This window comes from Adiantum capillus-veneris, chromosome 6 (genome assembly GCF_014529385.1).
Source record: "Adiantum capillus-veneris isolate H3 chromosome 6, ASM1452938v2, whole genome shotgun sequence".
NCBI classification, from domain to species: Eukaryota; Viridiplantae; Streptophyta; class Polypodiopsida; order Polypodiales; family Pteridaceae; genus Adiantum; species Adiantum capillus-veneris.
Window position 1 is genome coordinate 94,048,442 of NC_140936.1, and position 26,160 is coordinate 94,074,601.

At 45.5% G+C, this 26,160-nt stretch overlaps 1 protein-coding gene across 3 annotated transcripts in view; it reads right to left on the reverse strand.

Annotated features, from left to right (window-relative positions):
- LOC147455909 (proteasome activator subunit 4-like) overlaps nucleotides 1-26,160 on the reverse strand; it is a 106,879-nt gene that overhangs the window by 24,335 nt on the left and 56,384 nt on the right. For all 3 annotated transcript variants that reach the window (XR_015188422.1, XM_086514533.1, XM_086514534.1), the window contains 19 exons: nucleotides 24,154-24,255; nucleotides 23,851-24,076; nucleotides 23,554-23,769; nucleotides 23,346-23,476; nucleotides 23,162-23,267; nucleotides 22,751-22,969; nucleotides 22,523-22,672; nucleotides 22,350-22,426; nucleotides 12,384-12,604; nucleotides 12,081-12,291; nucleotides 11,851-11,930; nucleotides 11,587-11,704; nucleotides 11,305-11,478; nucleotides 11,056-11,224; nucleotides 10,786-10,829; nucleotides 10,594-10,636; nucleotides 10,015-10,169; nucleotides 9,795-9,901; nucleotides 8,835-9,718 (listed from right to left, as the gene is read on the reverse strand). Coding sequence is in view for 2 of the 3 variants with exons in the window: in XM_086514533.1 (XP_086370659.1) it covers nucleotides 8,835-9,718; nucleotides 9,795-9,901; nucleotides 10,015-10,169; nucleotides 10,594-10,636; nucleotides 10,786-10,829; nucleotides 11,056-11,224; nucleotides 11,305-11,478; nucleotides 11,587-11,704; nucleotides 11,851-11,930; nucleotides 12,081-12,291; nucleotides 12,384-12,604; nucleotides 22,350-22,426; nucleotides 22,523-22,672; nucleotides 22,751-22,969; nucleotides 23,162-23,267; nucleotides 23,346-23,476; nucleotides 23,554-23,769; nucleotides 23,851-24,076; nucleotides 24,154-24,255 (3,433 nt within the window). In the remaining variant the exon portion in view is untranslated. The remainder of the gene's footprint in view (nucleotides 1-8,834; nucleotides 9,719-9,794; nucleotides 9,902-10,014; nucleotides 10,170-10,593; nucleotides 10,637-10,785; nucleotides 10,830-11,055; nucleotides 11,225-11,304; nucleotides 11,479-11,586; nucleotides 11,705-11,850; nucleotides 11,931-12,080; nucleotides 12,292-12,383; nucleotides 12,605-22,349; nucleotides 22,427-22,522; nucleotides 22,673-22,750; nucleotides 22,970-23,161; nucleotides 23,268-23,345; nucleotides 23,477-23,553; nucleotides 23,770-23,850; nucleotides 24,077-24,153; nucleotides 24,256-26,160) is intronic.

Genomic DNA, 26,160 nt, shown 5'->3' on the forward strand with positions numbered 1-26,160 from the left:
ACGCATACGAGGGCTTGGAGAGTGGGCACTAAGAAAAGTGGGAGCAATGGAGAAACCTCGAAGGAAAGGGCACTCATTCTCCGCTTCCCCTCCATGGAAGCGAAGAAAGACTTCTTGAAGAAGAGACCGACTCTAAAGAAGACGGGCATCTTTCTTGGAGATGACCTCACCCTCTCGCAGATTGCTCATATGCAAGAAGTAATGCCAGAAATAAGAGCAGCAAGGGAAAAGGGGAAGAGTGCTTTTTACAGGGATGGAAAGGTGGTGATATTGGAGCGACGCCCCACATGACGGTGCGAGACCTATGGGGCCACATTAAAGATGGCAACCTAGAATTGTAACGGGTCACTCCGTCTTGATGTAGGGGCCTTTGAGGATAGCTTCACGGGGAGAGACATCATTTTCTACTCTGAGACGCATCAAGCACTGGGACAATCCATGCCACAGGTGAGCGGATATAGATGGGAGACAGCCTGCAGACAGGAGACCAGATCGGAGCATCGAGGACGGGGCTCAAGGGGAGTGGCAATTCTATTCAGGGAGCAACTGCAGCCAATGATATATATAGCACGCAAGGATGAACAGGCTAGGTACATGTGGGTGAGGCTCAGGGCAGAGACGGGCAGATACCTCTACATTGCTATATGTTACTTTCCTCCTAGTACGTCAGTATATGCATCACCTAGAGGACAATCCCCTTTGCTATTTTGGATAATGACATATGGGAGTTTTCCAAGGATGGTGACATTATCATACTAGGGGATTTCAATGCTAGGACTGCCCACCACCAGACAATATTTTATGATACTTCCGAAGAGATGCTCAGGGAGCTGGACGTCACAGAGATGGGTCTATCCAGACTATCACAAGATGAGGAATACACTGAATATGGCAGATACTTGATAGATATGGGAACCGCACACAAATTGGCCATTGTGAATGGCCTACAAAGATTTTCGACAGTTGGGAGGTTTTACTTGCTTTCCACACCGACATGGTGCCAGCACAGTGGATTATGTTATGGCCCAGCCAAGTCTCATTCCTTTCTTTCAAGATTTCATGGTGGGCACTAGGTCAGTTGGAGTAGCAATTGATCATGCTATCGTGTCTCACCCTGACCTTTCACTTCAGCACAGCTCCATTAGGAGAGGTCCCCACACACACTCGGTATACCTTCATGAGGGAGAAGGATTCTGTGTATATGGATGAGATATACAGGCAGCTATGCACCCAGGAGCCGGGACGGCCACTAGATGAACTCACTCAGATATTGACAGAGACGCTCCATGATGCAGCATCAGAGGCATAGCCCCACAGCCAGCCCACACGGAGACGATCGGGGAACATGCCCCAGAACAGTTGGTATGATGAGGAGTGCAGAGAGACGAGAATCAAACTACAGAGGGAAGTGCTCACGGGTATCACCACACATAGACAGTCACGGATTATCTTTCGCTGCCTAGTGCGACGAAAGAAAAGGGCCTATCTATCTAAGCTAGAGCGGGATCTATATCAGCTATTTATAAGCCAGGACTCAAGCGAAGCATGAAGGCTATTCCACGAGCATTCACCGTGGTCACCTCCACTGAGACATGGGGGGAATATGCCACATCTCTCTACACAGCATCAGGACAACCACCTCTACCGGACCCACTAGAGACATTGAAACCGGCCCGTAGGGCGGTAGGCGTTGGCTTTCACCCGAAATTCTTTACTTTAAACACACACACAGAGCACTAAAATGTTCCCTTGGTCATACCGAAGGTAATGACGCGAACACATTTCACGGCCCAAAATAGCAGTTCCCTAATTTTTAGGAGATGCTTCCGTCGGGCTCCCGCTGGTCTTCTGACCATCTATCCTCATTGGGACCGCATCCAAAAGTGCAATGCGGCCCAACTGTCGGATACTTTCTGTTGGTGATCCCACCTTGACTTTATGCCTTTATTGAGTTCACTTCCTAGTATCCACCAACTTGCTAAGTGCGACGGGGGGGACTTGTATGATCTTGCTCTGAGCCTAGACATCCTCTTACTGTACGAATTCCAGTGCCGACCAACTTCCCGTCTGCGGGTGAAACTAACGTTCACATTGGCCATACAATGTCCGACCATCTGCAACTTCAAAAAGAGGGTCTCAAAAATAAAACAAAAATCATTGGAAGAAACCAACAACTAAGGTTAGCAATTGCCACGTCCTCGTGACATACCCCCCTCTTGAAATCGCAAACGTCCTCGATTGCATACCATAAATACATGCCACTAATGATCTTGTGTTGTTAGCACTCTTTTATCATCGCATGTATCCGCAAGAAAGACTGTCAAAACATATGTACAAATGACTTAATGAGACCTTCATACTTTTGTCAAACTGTACACTGCTGTTGCACTCAATCCATGAGTACATTTGATGTGCTAGCTCTATCATTACCCCTCCTTTGCAAACATTGGGTTGGGGCATACGTAGGCTGTAACCTAAAGGCCTCAAGGTAAAGCTGCAATACATTTGGTGACTCTGACAGTTCATGCTCTTCCATCCACTTTGCATCCATAGGTGGATAGTTCTTGAACTTCACCATAGCATCTTGCAACCTGTCCCTTAACTTTTACGTGTTGCAAAAGGCTCTTGCCTCTGCAAACGAACATAATTCCACAACCTGACGTACCACCCACGACCAAGCAAGCTCAAATTTCAAAATGATTTACCAATGCGTCATAGAATCCAAGCAATCGCCTCAGAGAATCGGCAAGCAGCATGTCACCTGGCAGACCCACATCACTCCCGCAGGAGATCTAGTGGCCAATCTACCACCGTGAGACCTCTCCCTATCTCATCTTGGTTCATACTTGCAAACCCTAAAACGCAGCAGAAAATCAGCCCTAATTTGACCACTTTTTAGCAGGGCGTACATGCGGAATTTCCTGTTTGTCCTGTGAAGAGGAACCCTCTTCCATAATGCCATTCCCTTTGTCGGCCATAGTGTAATCCCCGTGTTCCTGCACTGTGTGTCTTTACCCTGAACAATCCAGGCTCACTCTTTGAGGAAAAAGTGATTGATATCCCGGCAATGGAACCATGAAACCGGCCCGTAGGGCGGTAGGCGTTGGCTTTCACCTGAAATTCTTTACACACACAGAGCACTAAAATGTTCCCTTGGTCATACCGAAGGTAATGATGCGAACACATTTCACGGCCCAAAATAGCAGTTCCCTAATTTTTAGGAGATGCTTCCGTCGGGCTCCCGCTGGTCTTCTGACCATCTATCCTCATTGGGACAGCATCCAAAAGTGCAATGTGGCCCAACTGTCGGATACTTTCTGTTGGTGATCCCACCTTGACTTTATGCCTTTATTGAGTTCACTTCCTAGTATCCACCAACTTGCTAAGTGCGACGGGGGGGACCTGTATGATCTTGCTCTGAGCCTAGACATCCTCTTACTGTACGAATTCCAGTGCCGACCAACTTCCCGTCTGCGGGTGAAACTAACGTTCACATTGGCCATACAATGTCCGACCATTTGCAACTTCAAAAAGAGGGTCTCAAAAATAAAACAAAAATCATTGGAAGAAACCAACAACTAAGGTTAGCAATTGCCACGTCCTCGTGACAGACATGCCCAGAGACATGCTCTTACTTTACTACCGAGAGGGTAAGGAAAGCCATTGATAGGATGAAGACAAGGAGAGTGCATGATCAGACGGTCTGGTAGCAGAGCACTTCATACATGCCAGGGATATGCTTGCAGAGCTCCTGGCTATGATGTTTCATCGAGCCATGTATGAAGGCTTCCCAGAGACCTGGAGTATGTCTACGATTGTGCCTATTTTCAAGTCAGGAGATCCCATGATTCCCGCGAATTATCGCACCATCATGGTTGGCCACACATTAGCTAGGTTGTATGCATCCGTTCTTGAGCAGGAGCTGAGTAGATGGGCAGAGCGAGAGGGAATAAGAGCACCAGGGCAAGCAGGTCTCAGGAGAGGTTTCTCCACTCTTGACCAGATTCTGACACTCAGAGCTATTATTGAGGAGGGTAGACACCATGGCAAGAGAATCTATTGTAGCTTTGTGGATTTCCGCAAAGCTTTTGACACAGTGCCGAGAGCCAGACTTATACACAGACTACAGGACATGGGTGTGCCTACAGAGCTGATATGAGGTATTCTGGCTCTATACAGGACAGTGATGGGGCGGGTACACACCACTGAGGGAATGTCTGACATGGTCCACTCCATTATTGGAGTAAAGCAGGGATGCCCACTATCCCCGACTCTTTTTGGGATGTATGTGGATGAGTTTTCAGACTATGTAGAGCGGCAGGGGGGAAGGGGGGCTCAGCTAGCAGGGACATGGATTCCGCTATTACTATATGCTGATGATATTGTGCTCATTTCAGACTCCCCAGAGGGGATGCAGCGTCATTTGGATGCTCTACATACATTTGCTCGTGACAGTGGATTGTCGGTCAATCTGGGGAAAACCAAGGTTATGGTGTTCAACACCACACCACAGTGGGTCAAGAGGTCGGCACCCACATTTATGTATGGCCAGGAGACTGTGGAGTACACAGATGCATATACCTATCTTGGGGTAGTATTCGGTGGACCAGTGTTTTCACTAAGGAGAGCATCAGAGACTAGACTGACGAGAGCATATGCAGCTTTGGGAGGACTGGAGAGGATGTGTTCGCAGGTTCAATTTCAGGAACCGCGAACAAAGCTTTGGCTCTTTGACACTCTAGTGACTCCAGCTATGCTCTATGGAGTTCACGTATGGAGACCCTCAGTAGACGACCATGGGAGATCTGGCAACACAGATGGATGGAGATGTATGGAGAGGCCTCTTGTCTCTATGATCGCTCGGATGATTCGGGCTAAGGCCTCAGTACCACATGAGATTATCCGAGCCGAGCTAGCCGCCCCACCCCCCCCCTGTGGTGGAGGCACTGACGAGATCAGTTTCCTTTATGCACGGTCTATGGGATCTCCCCAGAGACAGATACGCTCGGCTTGCCCTGGAGTCATCTCGACAACTAGCTCTACAAGGCGATACAGCATGTTGGTATGGACAGATGGCATCATGGTTCGAGTCGCATGGTCTCAACATGGATAGATTACCTCCGTTTCAATACTCCTTGGATGCACCCTCCTTGTCTCTCACACCGACAGAGATCACCAGGCTCATACGTCAGGCTCATACGTCAGGATCTGATTCAGCTAAATACCAGGACACATGGATACATCCGACACACGAGTTGGACACGAAGATGGCCTTCTACAGAGAACATCTTCTCCAACTCATAGAGGACGGCTTTGTGACTAGGCCAGCTTACATGGATACACACTTATCTCATGGGATAAGATGCGCTATTGGACAGATACGCACATCCTCACATCAGCTCCAGATCGAGATTGGCCGATTTCGAGGGGTGCCGGCAGGAGCCAGGATATGTCACCTATGTAACTTAGAGCCAGAGATAGAGCTGCACTACACCTACCACTGCCCGGCATACTATGAGATACGCGGACGCTTCCACTGCCTGTTCAAAGAAGGTTTCGGACCTTTTTCTAGAGTCATGAGTTACAAGGATCAGAAGTGTCTCGGATTGTTCCTGCTAGAGCTGCGCAGACTTAGGTAGAGCTTGCTGAGGACATCAGGGGAAAGACAATCTCAGAGACGAATCACAGAGTTCTTTACACCAGCCAGAGGAGAGCAAACGGAGCAGTCATTACAACAAATCTCAGAGCCTACTCATACTAGAGGTACACTGCTTGACAGAGCCACTGAACTTGGCAGATCCAGACGTCCACGACCTCGGGGGGTCTCCCACTACCGACGAAGGTTGCAACAGAAGATACAGATCACTCTAGCTCGACATGCAAGACGCCCAACCAGAATTCTGACCATGGAGGAGGTCAATGAGATCCGACAGCGACCGATGAGAGATTTTATCTGAACCACAAACCCACCCCCCCTTTCCTCCCCCTTATTTCCTTTCTTCTTCGTGTTTTAGTGTTAGTCCTTTGTAATTTGGTAACTTTGTAACTCTGTAATTTCCGTACTCAGACATGGTATCAGATTCACCAATTGTAACTTTTTGGTCTCATAGGTCATTTTGGCCTTTTGTAGACATTAATATAACATTTCATTTCATTTCTCATTGTGCCCCTCTTCAAGAGGTCCTCTCTGTGTCTGCGAATCTCCAGTAAGTATAATCCGAGGCATCTCTGATCCTGGTATCTCATGACTCTAGAAAGTGGTCCAAAACCCTCTCTGAATAGACAGAGAAAGCGGCCTCATATCTCATAGTATACTGGCAGTGACATGTAATGTAGCTCTGTCTCGGGCTCTGTCTGGCACACCCTAACAAATCCTGGACTTAGCGGGTACTACTCTAAATATGCATGTCTCGATCTCTAGCTGATGTGAGGATGTGCCTATCTGACCCATGTATCCTAGTCTGATCACAAAACCATCGTCCGTAAGCTGGAGACATTTGTAGGTTGTATCCATGTCCTCTTCCTATCCAACTGAATCAAGTCTTGTCTGATGAGCCTGGTAATCTCTGCCCTAATGAGGGAGATGGAGGGTGCATCTAGAGACTCCTGAAATGGGGGTAGCCGATCCATACTAAAGCCATGTAACTGAAACCAAGATGCCATCTCTGCATACCAACATGATCTATCTCCCTACAACGCCAGTTGTCGCAAAGACTCTAGTGCTAGAGAGAAATGAAATGAAATGAAATGTTATATTAACGTCTTCAAAAGGCCAAAGTGACCTATGAGACCAGAAAGTTACAATGTGGTGGATCTGATACAAAGTCAAAGTCAGAGTAACAAGATGACAACAATGACAAAAATGAAATGACAAATGTCACAATAAAATACTATGGAATCCTAAACTACTAGGTGTGAACAGCACCTAGCTGGGATAGCTAGATCACAAGAGATCCAGCATCGGTCACTGGCGGATCTCATCAATCTCCTCCATGGTCAGTAGTCTGACCGGGCGTCGTGCATGTCGAGCCAAAGTGATCCGAATCCTCTGATGCAGCCTCCGTCGATGCTGTGTAGTCCTCCGCAGTCGTGAGCGTCTGGATCTTCCAAGCTCAGTCGCTCGGTCGATCAGTGTGCCTCTGGTGTGAGACGACAAGCTCTGCTGTGGTAGTAACTCCTCCGGGTGTCCAGTGATAGCTCTAAAGAAATCTGTGATCTGTCTCTGGGACTGGCTGGCCTCTCCTCTCATTAGGCTCTCTCTGTGTCTGCGTAGCTCGAGCAAAAACAAACCCAAGCATCTCTAATCCTCGTACTGCATGACTCTGAAGAATGGTCCAAAGCCCTCTCTGAACAAGCAATGGAAGCGGCCTCGTATCTCGTAGTAGACGGGGCAGTGGCATGTGTAGTGCAACTCTGTCTCAGGCTCAATGTCACACAGGGGGCATGTCCTGGCCTCTGCTGGTACTCCGATGTATCTCCCAGTCTCGATCCGCAGCTGGTGTGAAGATGTGCGTATCTGGCCGATAGCACATCGTATCCCATGAGACAAGTGGGTGTCCATGTATCTCGGCCTCGTCACAAAGCCATCAACCGTAAGCTGGAGGAGATACTCTCTGTAGAAATCCATCTTCGTGCCCAGCTCCTGTGCTGGCTGTATCCATGTCCTCCTGGTGTCTAGCTGAGTCAAGTCCTGGCGGATGAGCCTGGTGATCTCGGACTGTGTAAGAGTCAGAGAGGGTGCATCCAGTGAGTACTGGAAGGGAGGCAATCTGTCTATGCTGAACCCATGCGCCTGAAACCATGATGTCATCTCCCCATACCAGCATGCTCTATCTCCCTGCATGGCTAACTGTCAAGAGGACTCAAGTGCAAGGCGAGCATATCTGTCTCTGGGAAGTTCCCACATGCGGTGTATGAAGGAGACCGATCTGGTGAGCGCCTCAACCACTAGTGGGGGGGCAGCTAGCTCTACTCGAACAATAGCACATGGTACTGAGGCCTTGGCTCTAATGAGCCGCGAGATCATAGAGACCAGAGGCTTCTCCATGTCCCCCCATCCATCACTGCGGCCTGTCCTCCCGTGATGATCTAATGAAGGTCCCCAGATCTCAGCTCCATAAAGTAATGCAGAAGCCACCAGAGTGTCAAAGAGCCAGAGCTTCGTCCTAGGCTCCTGAAACTGAACCTGTGAACACATCCTTTCCAATCTCCCCAATGCTACATGGGCTCTGGTCAGTCTAGTCTCTGCTGCCCTCCTCAATGAAAATGTTGGCCCACTAAAAACCACTGCGAGGTAAGTGTACGCATCTGTATACTCCACAGTCGCCTGGCCGTATGTGAATGCTGGTGCTGACCTCCTGATCCACTGTGGGGTGGTATTAAAAACCATGACCTTGGTTTTACCAAGGTTGACGGACAAACCACTTTCCTGAGCGAACCTATTCAAATCATCCAAGTGACGTTGCATCCAAGAGAGAGAAAGCTTTTTAGAGTCTATGTGAGGCTGAAGTCGGCCTATGAGACAAATCAAGTATACATGTATGTCCTCTCTCTATCCAAAAAGACAAAATACTGCAAATTGGTACAGAATAAAAGAAAAGGTACAAGAATATCCATGTTTATGTGGATCATGGGTAAAACAACAAAAAACATAAAAGTTGTACACTGGATCAAGTGGTTCTTTCACCCAATCCTAAAGCTAGCACGATATAGACGCACGATTACGCTCAGCTCTGAAAGGTACTTTCCCATCACTATCTCTTGTTATTACTTTGGCAGCCTCAACAATGGAAGTGAAGTAAGAAGTTTTACTCAGGAATTCAGAAGCCTGTTACCTGTGGTGATGAATGATTTCGAAGGCTGAGGACCTCCTTCAAAACACCTGATTGGAATGTGATCTCTTCAACTGATGAATAAGCAGGAAGCAGCTCCACCAATGCCGCCCTAAGAAATATGAGTCTTCTTGCTATTAAAGTACTGGATGATTTCTCTGGGAGACACTGAGCCACACACTGCAGAACCTTAGGACGCAAATGTGGCATGCGGCTCCCATTACGCCCTTTGCCACCCACAGCAAACCTTATGCACGCTGCCCATTCAGATGCTGAGTCAAGAGTAGGCAGCACAAGAAATTTCTGAAACAAAGCAGATATCCACTCCTCCCATGCAGCAAGGACACAATTTGCATCTGAGTGCAGAAGACCTGCCATTATTTCAGCCGCAATACATTGCTTTCCCTTATCATCAGTAGCTGTGGATACTGCTTCCAATGGTTCATGGAGAACTTTCAGCACAACTGATCCAAATTTCTGCACCAGCCTTTTGAAGAGTTTTGCAAAAGTAGGAGAAAACTGGTCTCCTTGCATGTCAGCATCCCATGTCTTTGTGTGCGGCCATTCACGCATATATGTGGGCATGAAGGCTGTTATACCTGCGTCTGAAATTTTTTGGGAAGAGTACCCATCTTCATCCCCTGTGTGCCTGTCGATAGCCAGCTTGTTGACCACATTCTCCCCAAACTTCTGATCATCCAAAACATTAGCCATACTATTGTGAAAATCATTGCTTCCTGCATTGCATGCTTCCTCAGTTGAAAATGCAAGTGGCCCTTCCGATTTGATATCACAACGGGGAGTCGCTTCTAGAAGGAAAAGTAAAGCAATAACTGAGAGAGGTCTCAGCGGTGGGAGCTCACTTTTCAAATTTCTAAGAAATCCACCTACACACAACAGAAGTTAAGACTTAAAAACAGGTAAATCCCAAACACCACCACCACAACAGACGGGCAGACTTACCAGCAACAGAGTACCTAAGATCAGAAATCGTATCATCTGAAGGCTTTTCATAATTTGTGACAGGCAACACAAGAAAAAGTAGAATGCCATGTGCCATTAAATTGTACCTGCCATGAAAAAATTAGCGAAGCCATCACTTGGCAGCAGAAACAGCAACACTGACAAATAGTAACCAACCACCCATGTTTATGCATGAACAAACACAAATACTAGAACCTACCTCCAGTGAATAGTGATCGACTCTCCTTTTAAAAGGTCTTTCACGTACGATACCATGCTAGTGTAGGTCATACAGTCTGAACTTTCATTTTCTCCATCGCTGGTATATGCCTTTACTGGTACGCCTCCAAAGGAAGTGTTGAAAACAATGAAAAGCTGCAATTTGAGATACAACATATTTGCTCAGTCAGAGTATCAATAAAGGTATGTTCCACAACAACTAGCCCCAAGTTTAGTGTGAAAACCTCTACATGAACAAATATAACACCATACGCAACCCACGGGCATAAGATTCAAGCAATGCTAAGCGCTCAACATCTTGTGGCAGAAATTGGAGCTTTGGTCTGAGATATGACAAGGCTGATATATATAATCATTCTAACTGTTTGAACCACCTTTGGTGAAGCAAGCCCTTATTCATGATTGGCTACTGCATAATGAGATGATGAGCTCCATTCGGGCAGGCAACAAGGACTGTTGGTGAAACTATTGTACTGTTCCAGTGAATTCTTACACAATATATAAAGACACAAAACAAGGGCAAATACAAGGCTGTTTGAAGAAAGGAAGAGAACACAACCTCATTAATGGCATCCTGAGCTTCAACTGATTCATGATGTGCACTGCAGAGATGTAGCAAATGTTAGATCAGAAAAATAATGAAGAATCACGCTTCTGACATCACAAAATAAAACATATATGATATGAGCTGCAAGCAGGATGTACTGCAGCACATAAAATACTTCACAACACATGCATCTGGCCACTGTACCTGCCCAAAAGAGCTAGCAAGAAAGATGTCAATCCTGTCCAATCCTGCAAGAGCATCGGAGAGCACCAATGTCAGGTATCATACACTATTGCATTTGAAGCCTGTTAGAAAATGAATGCATGCTTGAAATACATGCTGCTATTCTAGGACATCAAGACCAGCATATTCAGACAGAAATCAGTGGGTTTATCAAAAGTTCTCGAGTATCCAGCGTGCTCCAGCAAGCTTAATAGAGAACCATGCCTGCCAAACAATGGAGCCAAGCCTGACCTGTCTTAGATGTCGTATCACTGGCCTTGACATGAGAATTTCACATGATCCAAGAGCTGACTCCTTGGTTGCTTTAGGATCTCGCAGAGTCTTTGTTAGCAAGGGCATGCACGTCTTAACTAAGGATGGATAGCGCTGTAGCATATTCTTCAAATTCCTTCCTGCATCCCTGCACAGTTACAGAACTTGGTCCTCACATAGATCTTGCAGTTCATTAAACTCACTTAACATGCACAGAACATTACTTACGAGCGCACACTGTTGTAGCTGTGCAAGGAGAGTTTCAAAAGATCATTCAAAAGGTAAAATATATGAGAAGGAACTGAAAGACCTATTTCTTTCTCTTTGTAGCATCGATAACCAGATTGTGAAGCACGCCAGAGATTGTGAACAAATGCTCGCTCAACTACCAACCACCACGGCCTGCAGGGGCAACAATTTTAAGACACCTGTCAGTTCAAAAAATTCAGTCTTAAAAGGATAAAAATTCAGGACTTGGAAGTCATACATTTTTCTGTATTGTTTGCTAACCTTCTTTTAGAGGAGGAAAAGGTGTTATTGATATAATTTGTGCAAGGTTCTGTCAGTAATCGAGCGTTTTCATCCCAGACACCTTTCATATGGAGATAGAAATGATATTCTACCGAACCTACAATCATCCAAGATTATGATAATAAGTTGCTAAATTCAAATCCTTAATGTCACAAAGATCTAAATTACCAACAATAACAAGACCACAAGACACCACAACTACAAATTCTAGCTTAATAACAAACAAAAAGCAGACATTTCTACCATAATTGCCGACCAAGTCAATGATTGAAACAAGTATTTTCAGAAGAATGGAGTCATCCCCTCTATTCTTCAGAATGTAGCTGCAAAACCATTCAAATACAGACGCTTAGGCACTAAGAGTTTTACGATTATTATTAGCAAGTCTTGTGAGGAGAAAAGGAAGCAGAGTGAGCAAGGTGAAAAAATTTCAGAAATAGATCACTTCCTCAAAGATCAGATTAGAAACATACTCACACACTTGATGCACAACATTTGCTGCCTCTTGCCGTAGCTCAGAGGTTCCGACTGTCGCTCCTGCTGCCCCAACAATGGTCAAACTACCACCTTTGTCACCTCCAGAGGATCTCGTAAGAGCATCGAAATCTGGCAAGCAAGAGCCTAACCCACATAGAGCACCTTCCACGCGCAGCAGCAGTACTCTTAAATGCTCCTTCTCTTGCCCTACAAAGATTGTTAGAGCATTGTTTATTGAAGCACAAGCATCACCAAAGGGTTGTACTTACAAAGCTCACTTGCACTCCATTTAGGCTTACCTGGATACTTTGATTTGTACCCATCTTTTTCCTCGCATATTCTCTTGAGGATTGCCAGTGGCCTGGTAAGATGCTCATCAATGATTTCTTCAACGAATGTGACTTCTTCATGGCTTGGAATATGCCACAAATTTGTGACATTTTGTTTGTCGAAATTTCCATTGCTCTTGGTTGTTACCCACTCTTCATTGCCATCCATTTTTGCCTGTAGGGTGAAAGTCCTGAAACAAAAAGATCTAGAGACCATGAGCATCAAACCATCTCTGAACGAGACATTATAATAGCACTGAATCATCAATCCCACACATATATTTCCCCCAGTAAACCTGCTTTTGTTGTTTAATCGTGTTACTTTATTTCTTTTCCAGTAATTCTGCCCTGCACCAGAGGTTGTAACTGCACTGAATCATCTTCCTGGTCATAGGTTTCCCATACAGTACCACAAGAGATCTCTAAATTTAGACTTTCTCATCTTTGTTCCGATAAGTATGCTTTTGTTGTTCAGTCATGCCATCTTATTTCTTTTTCACTAAACCCGCTTTGTTGTCATCTAATTTCTTTGTGGATGAAAGATACTCGTTCAAAAGAATCGTGAAACATGTCTGCTCATTTTTGCAACATAGTAAGCTAAATTCCAATGTTTTTTCCTTTGGAATGCTCAAGACAATTAGTAGTATATTCAATAAAGTGGGGAGCTTAAAATCCCACTTATTGTTTAGCTTAGTGACACACTATTTTGTTATTTAGCTCTCTTTAGTGCTTTTAGTAATTTTTCTCTTACTTGGCCAGTGCTAAGTTTTTCCATCACCTTCGAAGTGTGGTAGAAACTCAATCCATTTCTGTCATAGAGTAGGTTCTATTCATAAATTAACATATATACAAGCCTGCAACTACTCTTGAGCACAGATAAAGTGAGTAGGGAAACATAGTTGTTGTCCAGACTTTGCGGGATAAAGGTGATGATCTCATTCTTTTTTGAACACGCAGTGAATCCAAGGTCGCATGTTGTCAAGTTTTCCACATTGTTTTTTCAGTTATGTTTTGCCTCTTCTAGGTTGGTACGTAGTAGATTCTTATTGTCACAATTGTGACTATGTTACAGTATTACATCTACTCCTAGTTGCAGATACGCAAAGTGCCATGCCAAGGGGACCCCCTACGCTTGGATGGTCACGACCCTTCGCTCAAGAAACGTGCCTCTCCGCTCCTTCGACGATTGGTCAAACCCCTTCGCTCTACGGTTGTGACTCTTCATCCAATGGTTGCAACTCTTCTCCGAAAGTATGTGTCTTTACGTCTAAAGTCATGTCTCTTCACCATGAGACATGTCTTTTCATTTCTGTCTCTCCGTCTCCTATATAAAGAGCCTATTGTACTCAGTTTTAAGAACATTCATTCAATCAATCTAACACACATTCAGTCTCTTGAGTCTCAGTTTGATCTTAAGTATGAAGTTTTAAGTCTTAATTATAGGATTAACACCACTAATCCTCACAGTGGTATTAGAGCAAATTTTTTCCCGGGATCCGAAGGTTGTGAGCTTCTCACCCTTGCCGCTACACTCTATCCCCTTCCTGGAGTTGTATGGAAGCAGAAGAAAGGTGGTACACACACACAGACGAGTATGAGGTAACATGAATTTTTATGTTCCAGTTACACAAATAACAAACAAAACACAGATGTGTGTGCGTGGCGTACCCAGAGAACCTCGTGCACCTTTGCTCGGGAAACACCCTTTCGAACCCGCTGTAGCGAGGAAAAGGTGTCTTGCTCTCTGGAGTGGGTGCTCCTCAGTGCAGTATGCATGAAACCTCACTCCAACAGAAGAAACATCACACAGGAACGACTCAAACACAGAAGTGGAATATGACTCAAGACGCGACACGACTCAAAACACAACTGCAGACTCAACTCAATGGAACTCGACAAGCTCAAAGAACCATACAACTCTGGCTGGCAGCACACACAACTCCAAGCTCAAGACTCAAAGTACAATGGGGGTGTCGAGGCTCCAATGTGCCGGGAGAGTGCCAGTGGTGTGCAGAACTCTAGACTCCGGACTCGAGACTAAACGCTAAACCATATAGAATGGATAATGATGCGTACCCACGACTCGAACCAACCACTCGTCTGTATCTCCTAAAGAGTCACCAATAGATGGCAGATATCCCAATCCAGCTAAGCTTATCTCCTAACTGAGGTGGTGGTGATCTGGCCACGGTGTCCACTAGACCACCATCCATAACACTTGCCACGTGTCACTGCCCAGGTGAGAGTCTGTCCAGTGTGAACTCCTCACCAACTGTGACCAACTGAACTAATTGTCTGTCCTGCACCAATGACACTGTAGCCCTGCTACAGGTTTCCCGCCACAAGACCACTCACTGTCCCGGTGAGAGAGAACACTGCAACTAGAGAGAACAGTGAAACAAGCAGGAAAAATGCAGTAACTGGACTGAAGAAGGTGATGTTTGTAGAAGATTTTGCATTTCAGGAGGAAGGTACCAATGAAGCAATGTAGATATTTGCAAGATATGCTGAAAAAGCAATAACCCCGCCTCAATGTGGTAAGTTGTCCAGAAGGTAGAAACTGAAGACTGACCAAGATGAACAAATCCCAGCAAGTCTCGACGCAAGTGTAAACGCAGCCAAAAGAGCGAGAAGTTGGCTACCACGAATGGTATTTGTCCAAATCAGAAGACAATAAGGGCAAACTTGAAATACTCCCGGTTTTAGATCGACACAGGGAGCCTCCGCCGCAATGAAACTTTGTGAAAATTTCCCGGTTTTCTTCTTGGCAATGCTCAAACTCTGATTTGAATGCGCCTGTAGCAGTTGCTTCTAACACTGGAGGGTTGAGGGGGTGGATAGTGGTCTAGGGAGTGAATAGGGCGAGGGAAGAGAGAAGGGGTGGTAGGGGGAGGGTAGGGGCGAGAGGGAGTAGGTATGGACGAGGGGAGGAGAGGGGGTGGGTAGGGACGAGGGGGTTTGGGTAGGGGCGAGGAGGGAGGGGTGGGTAGGGGTGAGTGGGTGAGGGGGTTTAGGTAGGGGCGAGGGCACTAGGTAGGGGCGAGAGCATGAAGGGGTGGAGAGGGGCGAGAGGGGTGGGGGTGGGTAGGGGCGAGTAGAGGGTAGTGAGGGGCGAGGGTTGAGGGTAGGGGCGAGGGGGAGTGGGTAGGGGCAAGGAGGGAAGGAGGGGGTGGGTGGGTAGGGGCGAGAGAGTAGTAGTGAGGGGCAACGGTTGAGGGGGGTGGGTAGGGGCAAGGAGGGAGGGAGGGGGTGGGTAGGGGTGAGAGAGTAGTAGTGAGGGGCGAGGGTTGAGGGGGTTGGGTAGGGGCGAGTGAGAGAGGGTAGGAGGTGGGGTGAGTAGGTGTGGTGAGGGGTGAAGGGGTTGGCACGGATGATCTAGGGTGGGTAGCAAACAGCAAGAGCAAGATACTGATGGACAGTGAAGATCATAGCAGATACCACGGCTTGATTCGTCATAATGGCAGATCCGACAGCGACAACCCACATTGGCATGAATATAGGTCCTCGAATGGGCTTGTAGAAAGGCTCTCTAGCTGGACATTGTAGAAGTAGAAGATAAGGCCCTTGACCAATATATGCTAGTGAGATCCATCCTTGCCCATTTCTTTAAAAATACATGACTATCCAATAGGGATTGAATGCTCGAAGGATGCTCTCATCATGCTTGAAGATGTTGATAATGCCAATGCCACCAATAAAGAAAAACCAAACAAGGATACAAATGGAAAAGAAGAACGCTACCTTCTCACAGCTAAAGCGTAGTAGAGTGGCAGTACAGATAAGGGCAACATATTCTTCATGTAACCGTCCTTTTGGAAGCTTTCTGAAGGAAAGCTCATCATATGCACAGGAGAGGTTTGGTTTGGTGGTAGAGTCAGGCATCGAGGAGGCTGAGGTGAAGGCTTACATTGCCCCGATGACCGCCACACAGGCTACTAGCTCGGTTGGCACACTTCCTGCTGGCTAAGGGGGCTTACTGGGTTCAGTGACAGTAGAAACGTTCGAGGAGAATGTATCCTTAGGCAGAGATTGATTAGAGACCCCATAACAAGGCATAGACTTGGTAGCGTCCAACCACTCCAGTAGATCTCTGTCTGACCCGTCAGGTGGAGTAGGTTTATCTTGTTCAGGGTTGGTTTCCATTGACAAAGAACTTTGCTGCACTATGGGATCCATGCCTCCTTCTAGGCGAATGGGTTGCATTGAGGAGCCAGGAGTATGTATCCACATGGCGTTGTTTCCCCAATCATGAAGCGCTTTAGTGTGGCGCAGCCATGGTCTACCGATGAGCAAAGGAAATCCGGCCTCAACCTAGAGACGACGAACCACAACAAAATCCAAGTTAAAGGTGAAGTCTTATACCTGCAAAGGCACCTTGTCCACTATGCCCATTAGGTAGACTGTCCTCTGGTTGGCCAATGTAACTGTGCAGGAAGCAGGGCGGGTAGGCTGCAGACCTAAAGCCAACATAGTGAACTCGGGAATCAAGTTGATGCCAGATCCACCATCCACTATCACTCCTAAGAACTGCCGCGGACACGGTGAGACGAGGGCTTCTATAATCAGTGAGGGGAGCGAGATGGGATATCATGATTCATATAGGACTCTGATGGTTGCACTGGGAGGTACTCGCCACTAGGACCTGCTCCAGGGTAAAGTGAATGAATAATTGCAAGGGTGTCACTTCTAAAACTCGCATCTACTCGCAGCATGTCATAGAGGGACACTTGTTGGAAGGTGTTCTTCAAGATTGTCTCTGTTGTAAGCTTATCTTTTTCTACCAGTGGTTTCACTGGTACTTTAATCTGTTGTAGATCAGCAACTGCTTCCAAGAAAGCATCATCGATATAGGAGGGCAAAGATTTGGATCCTTGCTTGGCACTGTGGGATGGCTTAGCAACAACGGAAGGTGGGGTATCCACTGGTGTGGAGAATGTGTGGGAGAGTTGCACTTGCTGGAATGCTAAGACCAAGAGCGGCCCTCTGGGCCCGCGTAAGGATGCTTGTTGACTCCTTTACCAATTGCAGCTTGTCTTGAGGGTTAACCACATGGGCAGAAGGGGACGGCTGAGGGATGGTGCTAACTGCTATCAGATTGAGCTTGGGAAAGGTAAACTCATTTTGGCTTGAATGGGGCTCGAAGCCGATGATGCACGAAGTTTGGGACAATCCTTACTGTAGTGATCCTTTGCTTCTAGGCAATGACGACAGGGAGGGGACCCTTTTGGCAGGGGACATTTGCTTTGGTAATGTCCATATTCCCCGCATCTGTATCACAAAATGGGCCAGTTCAATGGGCGAGCCGAAGGGCGAGGTGGTCCTTGCTCCTGGTGCATGGAGTTGGAGGTGGAGGCATAGAAGCTTTGAGTGGATGAGGGAGCATGGGCATGATAAAAGCTCTGAGAGGGAAAAGTGCTCTGTATACCTTGCATACGAGGGGCTGTCAGCAAAGGTGGCATGTGGTTTGGATGGCCATAGGGGGAAACCATGTTGGATGCAGGTGCTAACCCTTGTTGAAGAGTAGGACCAAGACTTTGCTATATTTTTCGCAATCCCTTGAGGTAGTAGCAATTCTTGTCCTCCTGTCCAGACTTTTCACAGAAGTGGCAATAAGCACGAAGGGGGCATTCTTGTGGAGGGTGCTCTGGAGAGTGGCATGAGCTACACCAGACCATAGCCTTAGTCTCCTGCTGAGACCTGAGCTCCTCTTGCTCGTGCTTGATCTGGTCCAAAGCGGCTTCTCCTGTCGAAGAGAGAAGGACTTCTCCTCTTGAAGAGCTCGCTGTAACTTTAGGGCTTCCAGTTCCCTGCGTGACTCGGGTGGTCTCTACCTGAGGAGATTCGGTGAACATCTTCCTAGCTCCTTCTATCCGAGTAGCCGCTGTGACAAATTCCTCCAGAGTGACATCAAGTCGGAGACTCTCTCGGAGTTTTTGCTGAGCCAGGATTCGACATGTACCGACTAACAACTCCCACTGCATAAGCAATGTCAAGAAGAGTGGCAACCATGAAACAACAATTTCAGCTTTCTATCTCTTTTAATACGCATGCCCAAAATATGCTCTGCATCACCAAATCCTTCATAGCAAATGCAAAATATAGCAGAGCATCAGGACTAGTCTTATGTTTCCCGGCAAGTAGCATGTCATCAATATTGTAGTCAGAATCTGATTTTGTAGCATTCTTAAGCAATTTTGCCTCATTAAACACTACATCTCGGTTGCGAATTACCTTTCTAAATTGTGGTAACCACACTCTATAGCCCATTTCACCTTCTTCCCTATAACCTAGGAAGACTCCCTTAATGGACTTCATATCAAGCTTTGTTCTCAAGTCATTGCGTACATGAACAAAAGCTTCGCAGCCAAATACTCTGAAATGATCATAAAAGGCAGGTTTGCCAGACCAAACCTCCTCTAGAATGTCATTTTTCAGCGTGCTATTAGGAGAGCAATTGCAAATATGAACTGCAGTTTTTAATGCCTTCCCCCCAAAACTCTTCGGAAAGATTAGCGGTGGACAACATGCAATGCACTCTCTCACATAAAGTACGGTTGTACCTCTCAGCCACACCATTAGAAGACGGATTATACAACTCCCTTTTGATACCATTATCATCACAAAAATGCTGAAATTCAGCAGATACATATTCTCCTCCATTGTCAGACCTAAGACATTTAAGCTTAGCACTCTTTTGAGTAGTGACAAAAGCATGAAACTTCTTAAAAGCATAAAAGTCTCACTCTTACATTTCAACAAATGCACCCATCCTTTGCTAGTACAGTCATCAATAAATGTAACAAAATACAATGCACCACCAAAAGACTTAACAGGCACAGTGCATAAATAGGAGTGAATAAGATCAAGAGGATTAGCTTTGTGAGAGACACCAAAGTAATAAAAAGATTTCTTTTGCTTTCCATAAAGACAATCGTTACAAAAATCCAAGTTTTTGTCTTTTACATCAACCCTCTTCAAAGAGAAAAGCACATCAATATCCTTTTGGCTCATATGGCCAAGTCTCTTATGCCACAATTCCGTATGTAAAGCAACTTCAACAACAGCAAGAAACTTGTCACGCAAAGCTTTGCATCCAAGATACTATAAGGTACCTCTTTTAGACCCTTTTGCAACAAGCATAGAGCCCTTAAGTAACTTTCATGAACCCCCAGCAAAGACGGTAGTAAAACCATGTGCATCTCATTGGCCAATTGACAACAAACTTTTCTTAACACCTGGTACAAACTTGACATCATTCAATAAAAGCTCTTGACCATTGTTAAGAGCCAAGCGCATGGTACCCATTCCCTCAATATTGCAAGCAAAATTATCACAAAGGTACACCTTGCCATAATTGCCTGCGACATATGTAGCAAAACAATCCAAAGATGGAGTCGCATGGAAAGAAGCACCAGAATCTACTATCCAAGACTGGGATAGGCCATCATTAGCACTAAGCAATGCATCAATGTCTTCTACATTAGCTATCACCAAATCTGAGGGTCATGAAGCCGCAACCAAGATTTTCGCAACGTCTGAAAACTCCTCAATGACCACACTAGAGGATATATTTGCATTTTCAACATCCTTGGAGGAATCACCTGTGTTAATTTTTCCCCTTTCTTCTCATCTTTCTTCTTCTTCTCTCAAGGTATATCCTGTTGAAAATTGCAGCACCCTCTAGTCAGTCAAGATACCCACTCCAAGAAAGATACCCACTCTTGGTCTGTATGAGTTCTTAGTGATGTCGTTCGGTCTTACAAATGCTCCGGCTACGTTCAATAGGATGATGGATCAAATTTTTCGCCCACATCAAAAGTTTGTCGGCACATTCTTTGACGGCGTGATAGTCTACTCAAAGAATGAAGAGGAGCATAGGCGTCAGTTGATCATTGTCTTCGAAGAGCTACGCAGTCACGTGTTGTTTGTTAATCTTAAGAAAAGTAAGTTCTTCTCCAAAGAGATTCACTTTCTTGGCCACATAGTGTCAAAGGATGGTGTCCGAATGGATCTTGCCAAGGTTGAAGCAATTAGGACATGGCCAGATTTGACGACCGTACATGATGTCTGTACATGATGTCTGTAGCTTCTTGGGCTTATGCTCTTACTATAGAAGGTTTATCAGGAACTTTGCCGAGATTGCTTCCTGGTCAAGGGGGAGGGGGGGGAGGGGGAGACTCGTTTCGCCAAAATGTTTCGGCCATTTTGGGGTTTCATGGTTTCGGAGGGCTGAAAGGCGTTTTTATGTCACTATGATCTGGCTCTAGGCACCATGACAAATGCTTTTCGGAAATCCACAAAGCTACAATAAATCCGTGTCCCATGTACCCTACCCTTCTCAGTGATGGCTCTGAGCGTCAAAATATGGTCAAGAGTGGAGAAGCCTCTCCTTAAACCGGCTTGTCCCACTACCCATACGCCCTCTCTTTGCTGGACAAGTTGTCTCCCACCTATATCCAGTTACATGTGGCATAAGCTGTCTCGATGCCTGGTGTGTGTCTGAGTAAAAGACGATGTCTCTCCATATAAAGTTTTCCTCAAATGCCCCTACATCAAGACAAAGTGACCCATTACAGTTCCATGCTACCATCTTTAGTGTGGTCCCATAGGTCTCGCACCGTCATGCGGAGTGTCGCTCCAATCTTACCACCCTTCCATCTAAAAAGCACTCTTACTTTTTTCCCTTGCCGCATTAATAGCCAGCATTACCTCTTGCATATGAGCAATCTGCAAAAGCGTGAGGTCATCTCCAAGCAAGATGCCTGTCTTCTTAAGAGTTGGTCACTTCTTCAAAAAGTCCTCCTCCGCTTCCATGGAGGGGAAACGAAGGATAAATGAATTTCCTTCGATGTTTCCCCATTGCTTCCACTTTTCTTATTGCCCACTCTCCAAGTTCTCGTATGCATCGGCTCCTTAACTCCCATAACAGTCATGAGTTCTTTTACCTCTTCATCCACATTATCTTTGTCTTTGAGGCCACAAATTCTCGCTTGTGAGGCACGCACCGGTCTCCTTTGCTCCTCCTCTGGTGTCAAGTTAACGATGGTGGGTGTGGGGTTTCCTTTACCTTTCTTGGCAACCTCAATCCATTTATTGGCCTCGAACGCTTTCTGTTGAGTTTTTGTAATAACATTCACCCAAGAAGTCATCATTTCTTTGTGTTGCTCCTTCCCCTCTTTGATGGCCCATACTTAGAGAGAAAGAAGAGAAGAAGAAGAAGAAGAAAGAGACACACCAATGGGGTCCAGCCGACCCTCTCAAGGGCCCCCCACCCCGTTCCAAAGTTGCAATTATCCTAGGCTACATGCTGAATGCCTACCAAAGTGTAAGGACACCCTCAAACACCTATGCAAGCAATTTACACAAAGTGCAAACGTGCTCACAAAATTGGACAGCAACGTTGCATTTATCCTAGGCTTCATGCCCATGTTGTCGAATGCCTACCAAAGTGTAAGCACACCCGTCAAACACCTATGCAAGCGATTTACACAAAGTGCAAACATGCTCACAAAATTGCCAGTACAAATCCCTTGGATCAATAGACAAACCTTAGCTTTGAAGATGTAGTAGTAGCATGTCCACGTGGCACGTACAGCAATGCAGAAGGAGCTTAAAGGCCATCCCAACTCATCTCTGAGAAGGAAAGAGGCCTTCACCCTATCATCAATAACCAGACCACTACTAAATTGAAGTTAACAATTTAGAACTCTTACATACTGAAAGGATTATGACAAACGACGAAGGTGATTATTGCTGTTATTTTGAGAATGACAGAAGCGATAAATGCCAAGGTTAAACAAATATGCAGAAAATTTGTAGTTCAGGTTGCTGGTGACAACAGGAAAGTAAGTACAAAAGCAACCAAGCCTTTATAACATGGGGAGAAAAGAAAAATTTTGGACAATAAGACTTAAAGATGTTGTGTTCAAGGCATACCTGTATACATTGCTGGGATAATATAACGCCATGCTACCAATGGCAGCAGTCAAAAGATTGCAGCCAGCATCATTAATCTGCATCAAGATGAACAATTTATCCTTTACACAGACATCCCAGTTTTCAGGGTAATCAAGGGGGGGGGGGGGGGGGGGGGGGGAGGGAAAGAGGACCTTAGAAGATGGGGCATTGAATGAAGCCGTTATAACTTTCTGGAGGGAAGATTTGTAAGCAGAAAGAGCTGAACCTCCGTAAAAAACAGCTTTTGAAAGGACGCCAAGATAGTACCTTGTGGTCATCTCCAATGCAGGGGAGAGGCCCACCTTCTCAATACCCATACCAGTCAGAACACTGAAACGCGCAAATCAACACCTGAATTTTTATATAAATCAAATGCCTACCTTGAAATCAACAACTGCGAGCTCCTCATCATTTCCACCGAATCCTGTTGTAGGAGAGTCCAAAAAGGATGCAATCAAAGACTCCATGATTGGCACAACTAGGTGGTCACATGATTCTTTTGGATTTGCTGAGACAATGTTACAACACAACAATCCAACCTCCTCAACAGCACCAGGCAAGATGTTACCAATAACAAACTTTGCAATCCTTTTGAGAGCCTGCAAATTGAGGAACAAAAGTTTAGAGCTTTCAAGGGGATGATGATGAGTACGAAAGACAACTGCGAAATAAACAAAAGGGGGATCCTTAATTATCTCAAAGCTTCAAACAAGATTTCAAGCCAGCTTGCACACCATCTATACACAACAGACAGGAAATTTTGATGAGGATGGTATGAATGCTGTACTCGCCTTATTGAATTCTATAATGGACAACTTCTCAAACAACAGTCCAATTAAGCAGGAATATAGTGATCCCTTTTCAGTAAGAAATCCACTTTCTGAGCTATCCTCATTCCTGCGACAACATGATGAAAGCCATCAGCTCAAATAACGAGAGAGAAACAAATTGTGAAAACAACCCACAATGACTCACGCTGATTGAACACTTGGGTCCAAGTTAACAAGGAGTGTGAAAAGACGATCAAGAAATTCGTCAACCCAGCATGACCAATCTATTGGAAACGTCCCAGTGTTCACATCCTCTTTAATATCAATCCTTCCAACCTATTCATTGGTCCCTCTCCATTAAATTCAAAACATCAAGGTTTTTCTAAGCCATGAGTGTTGATAAAGAGGCTTACACTTGAGAGAACACAGCAGTATAGTTGCATGGTTGACATTGTTTTTGGGGGATCATTTGCATCCAGCCCAGGAAGTGTGTTGAACATGGCATGTGCTAAGCTTGTCTTCAAGGCAAGCACTGAACCATTTTCAGTGTGTGTATTGTGAACTAAGAGAGCCCTAGCCGACAAAGCAAGCATTCTTAAAGCTGATTCCAGCTGATGTGTGGCTGTGACCTGGGCTCAAATCAAATTGCTATGAGAACATGTAAACGTTTTCAAGATTTTTTCTGCTTTCATAAACCTGTTGCCCCTCACCGTCTCTAATGCTGTTTGAAACCGGGAAACAACCATTGGAAGCACAAGGGAAGGTTCGACATAAGCTAGTCTTGAGGCAGCAGAAGCGGCAGTCCAAGCAAGAGCACTGTTCTTACTGTACTGGCCGCGATCAATGAGCTTCATCACTGTCATGACAAAAGCTGCTCTCTCTGCTGGACCCAAAAAGTCTTCAAATGCAGCCACATTCTCCAAGTTTTCAATTTCACTGAAAATCAAGTGACAACATTCAAAGTCTCTGATCGATAAAATTTAACCATTATCACAAGAGACTCATGACCATACCAATGCTCATTCTCAAGTCGCTTCATAAAGTAGAAGACCAGAAGACGCAAGAACCGTTGCAAAGGTCCTGTCCAGGAGCCACCATTTGAAGGATGATAATATCTACATTCAAGAAGGCCACAGAAAGGTAAGTCCACTCACCTACAATTACAGGCTAAAAGTGACAAAGAGAACATGAAAACATTCCATTAACTTTACCGTCTTAACCAGAGAAGAAACGCTGTATAATTATTTAGGAATCCCAATACTAAGTAAGTCTCTTGATGTTGTGGAGGCCAGAGAAAGTCACACTTAAAGACAAGCTACTTTTCCTGCTGTACAACTCTGTTCGCAGCCAGCCTCTCCTGTTCTGTTCTGTGGTGTGCAGTGAGCAACAGCACTTATCATACTCAACCTGACAAAATTCCTACTGTCTCTTCAACCTGCTCTCCATCTCCATGGGCTCCTTTCCGTTTCCCACTTTCTCAAGTACTTGCTCGCTTCAACATGGCCAGCAAGTGGCCTGAAGATCACATGACCTGTAAAGCTTAATGATTTGCCTCCACTAACCTGCTGGAGTAGAATTAAGCATTCCACGTATCCACATAATTTAAACAACTGGTGGCGCTAATGCCGACCACTACAGATGCTGTCCCAAGTATGCAAGTAAGAAAAATGCTGGCTTTAATTCTATCAGAAGAAGACTAGCAGCAGATATGGCCTCTGGCAACATTATGCTTTACGAATAGTATGCAGCAAAATTTCCCCTCGAGGTCTGTCCAAGCAGTATTATCCGCCACATCAATGTTGAGAGGCAGTTTCCAGACAGTGGCTTTCCGAGATCTGTCCAAGGAGTATTATCCGCCTCATCAATGTTGAGAGGCATTTGCCAGACAGTGGCTTTTATTCAGAAGTCCCAAAACCAGCTGCCAAAGAGGGCTCAGGTAAAGCATCTAGCTGTCATTAAACCAGAAGGTAACAGAGGCCATGGTGCAGGAGGGTATCCCATGGGCTTTAGCAATGTGTGTTTAAAAGTATTAGCATAAATTTCAAGTACAATAGTGCCAAGTCGGACTATCTGGTGTTTGTATGGTACTAACACCACACATATGAACAATGGTACGTTCAATGCAACATAATCTAAACATGAGATTTGGAGCTTATACTTGAGAATTGAGACTTCAAACAAAAAAAATGGAAAATTTGACATGAAAACTTGAGACTAAAGGAAAGTACTCTAGAATAATAACTCTAGGATCCAGGTGGTACGAGGAGTAGACGAGCGACAAGACCTAGGTGCTCAAGTCACTCTCATATCCTGAGGTAAAATGGCGCTCATTAGAATTGACACGAGAGTAGTATGAAATATATACATATGGCTGTAGAGTACATGATGGCCTCCTGCTGACAGATCGCATGGCACCTATGAATACTATATTATTGCATACTACCACCAGGAGGTGTATTTTTCCTATTACCTTCTTTAAATATGTACTACATATTTTTTATATTTTTTTTCGAGAAAAAGATCCTACTATTAGTTACTGAAACTGCCCACAGGCTACCACCACCTCTACTAGAGAGGGCTACAACAATCATAAGGGGGAGACTCTCCCAATGAAAAAACAGCATATGTACAATGAGGATAAATCAAGAGATGGGAGGAGGGAAAAGCCACACAGGTGGATGGTAGTGCCATCTGAGCACACCCTGGACCATGGTGAAGAAGGCCCAGGGTGCCAGAGTCGAAGGAAAGCCTCTCTATGCTCCCACATGCGGTCGGAGCTGCCCTTGAGTCTCTCAAACTGTCCTCTGAGAGTATGGATCAGCTCTAGCCAAATATCCCGAACGGTCTCTGCTGGTGGTACAGGGCAAGCCTCATAGATGTGGAGGCAACGGGCCCGCCAGATGAACCAGAGTGTCAGGCCGCAGATGAGCTCCCAACACTCCTCTCTCTCTGCACAACTCTTGTGGCGTAAGTTCTGTAGCAGGCTGGAGTGTATGAAACCGGCCCGTAGGGCGGTAGAC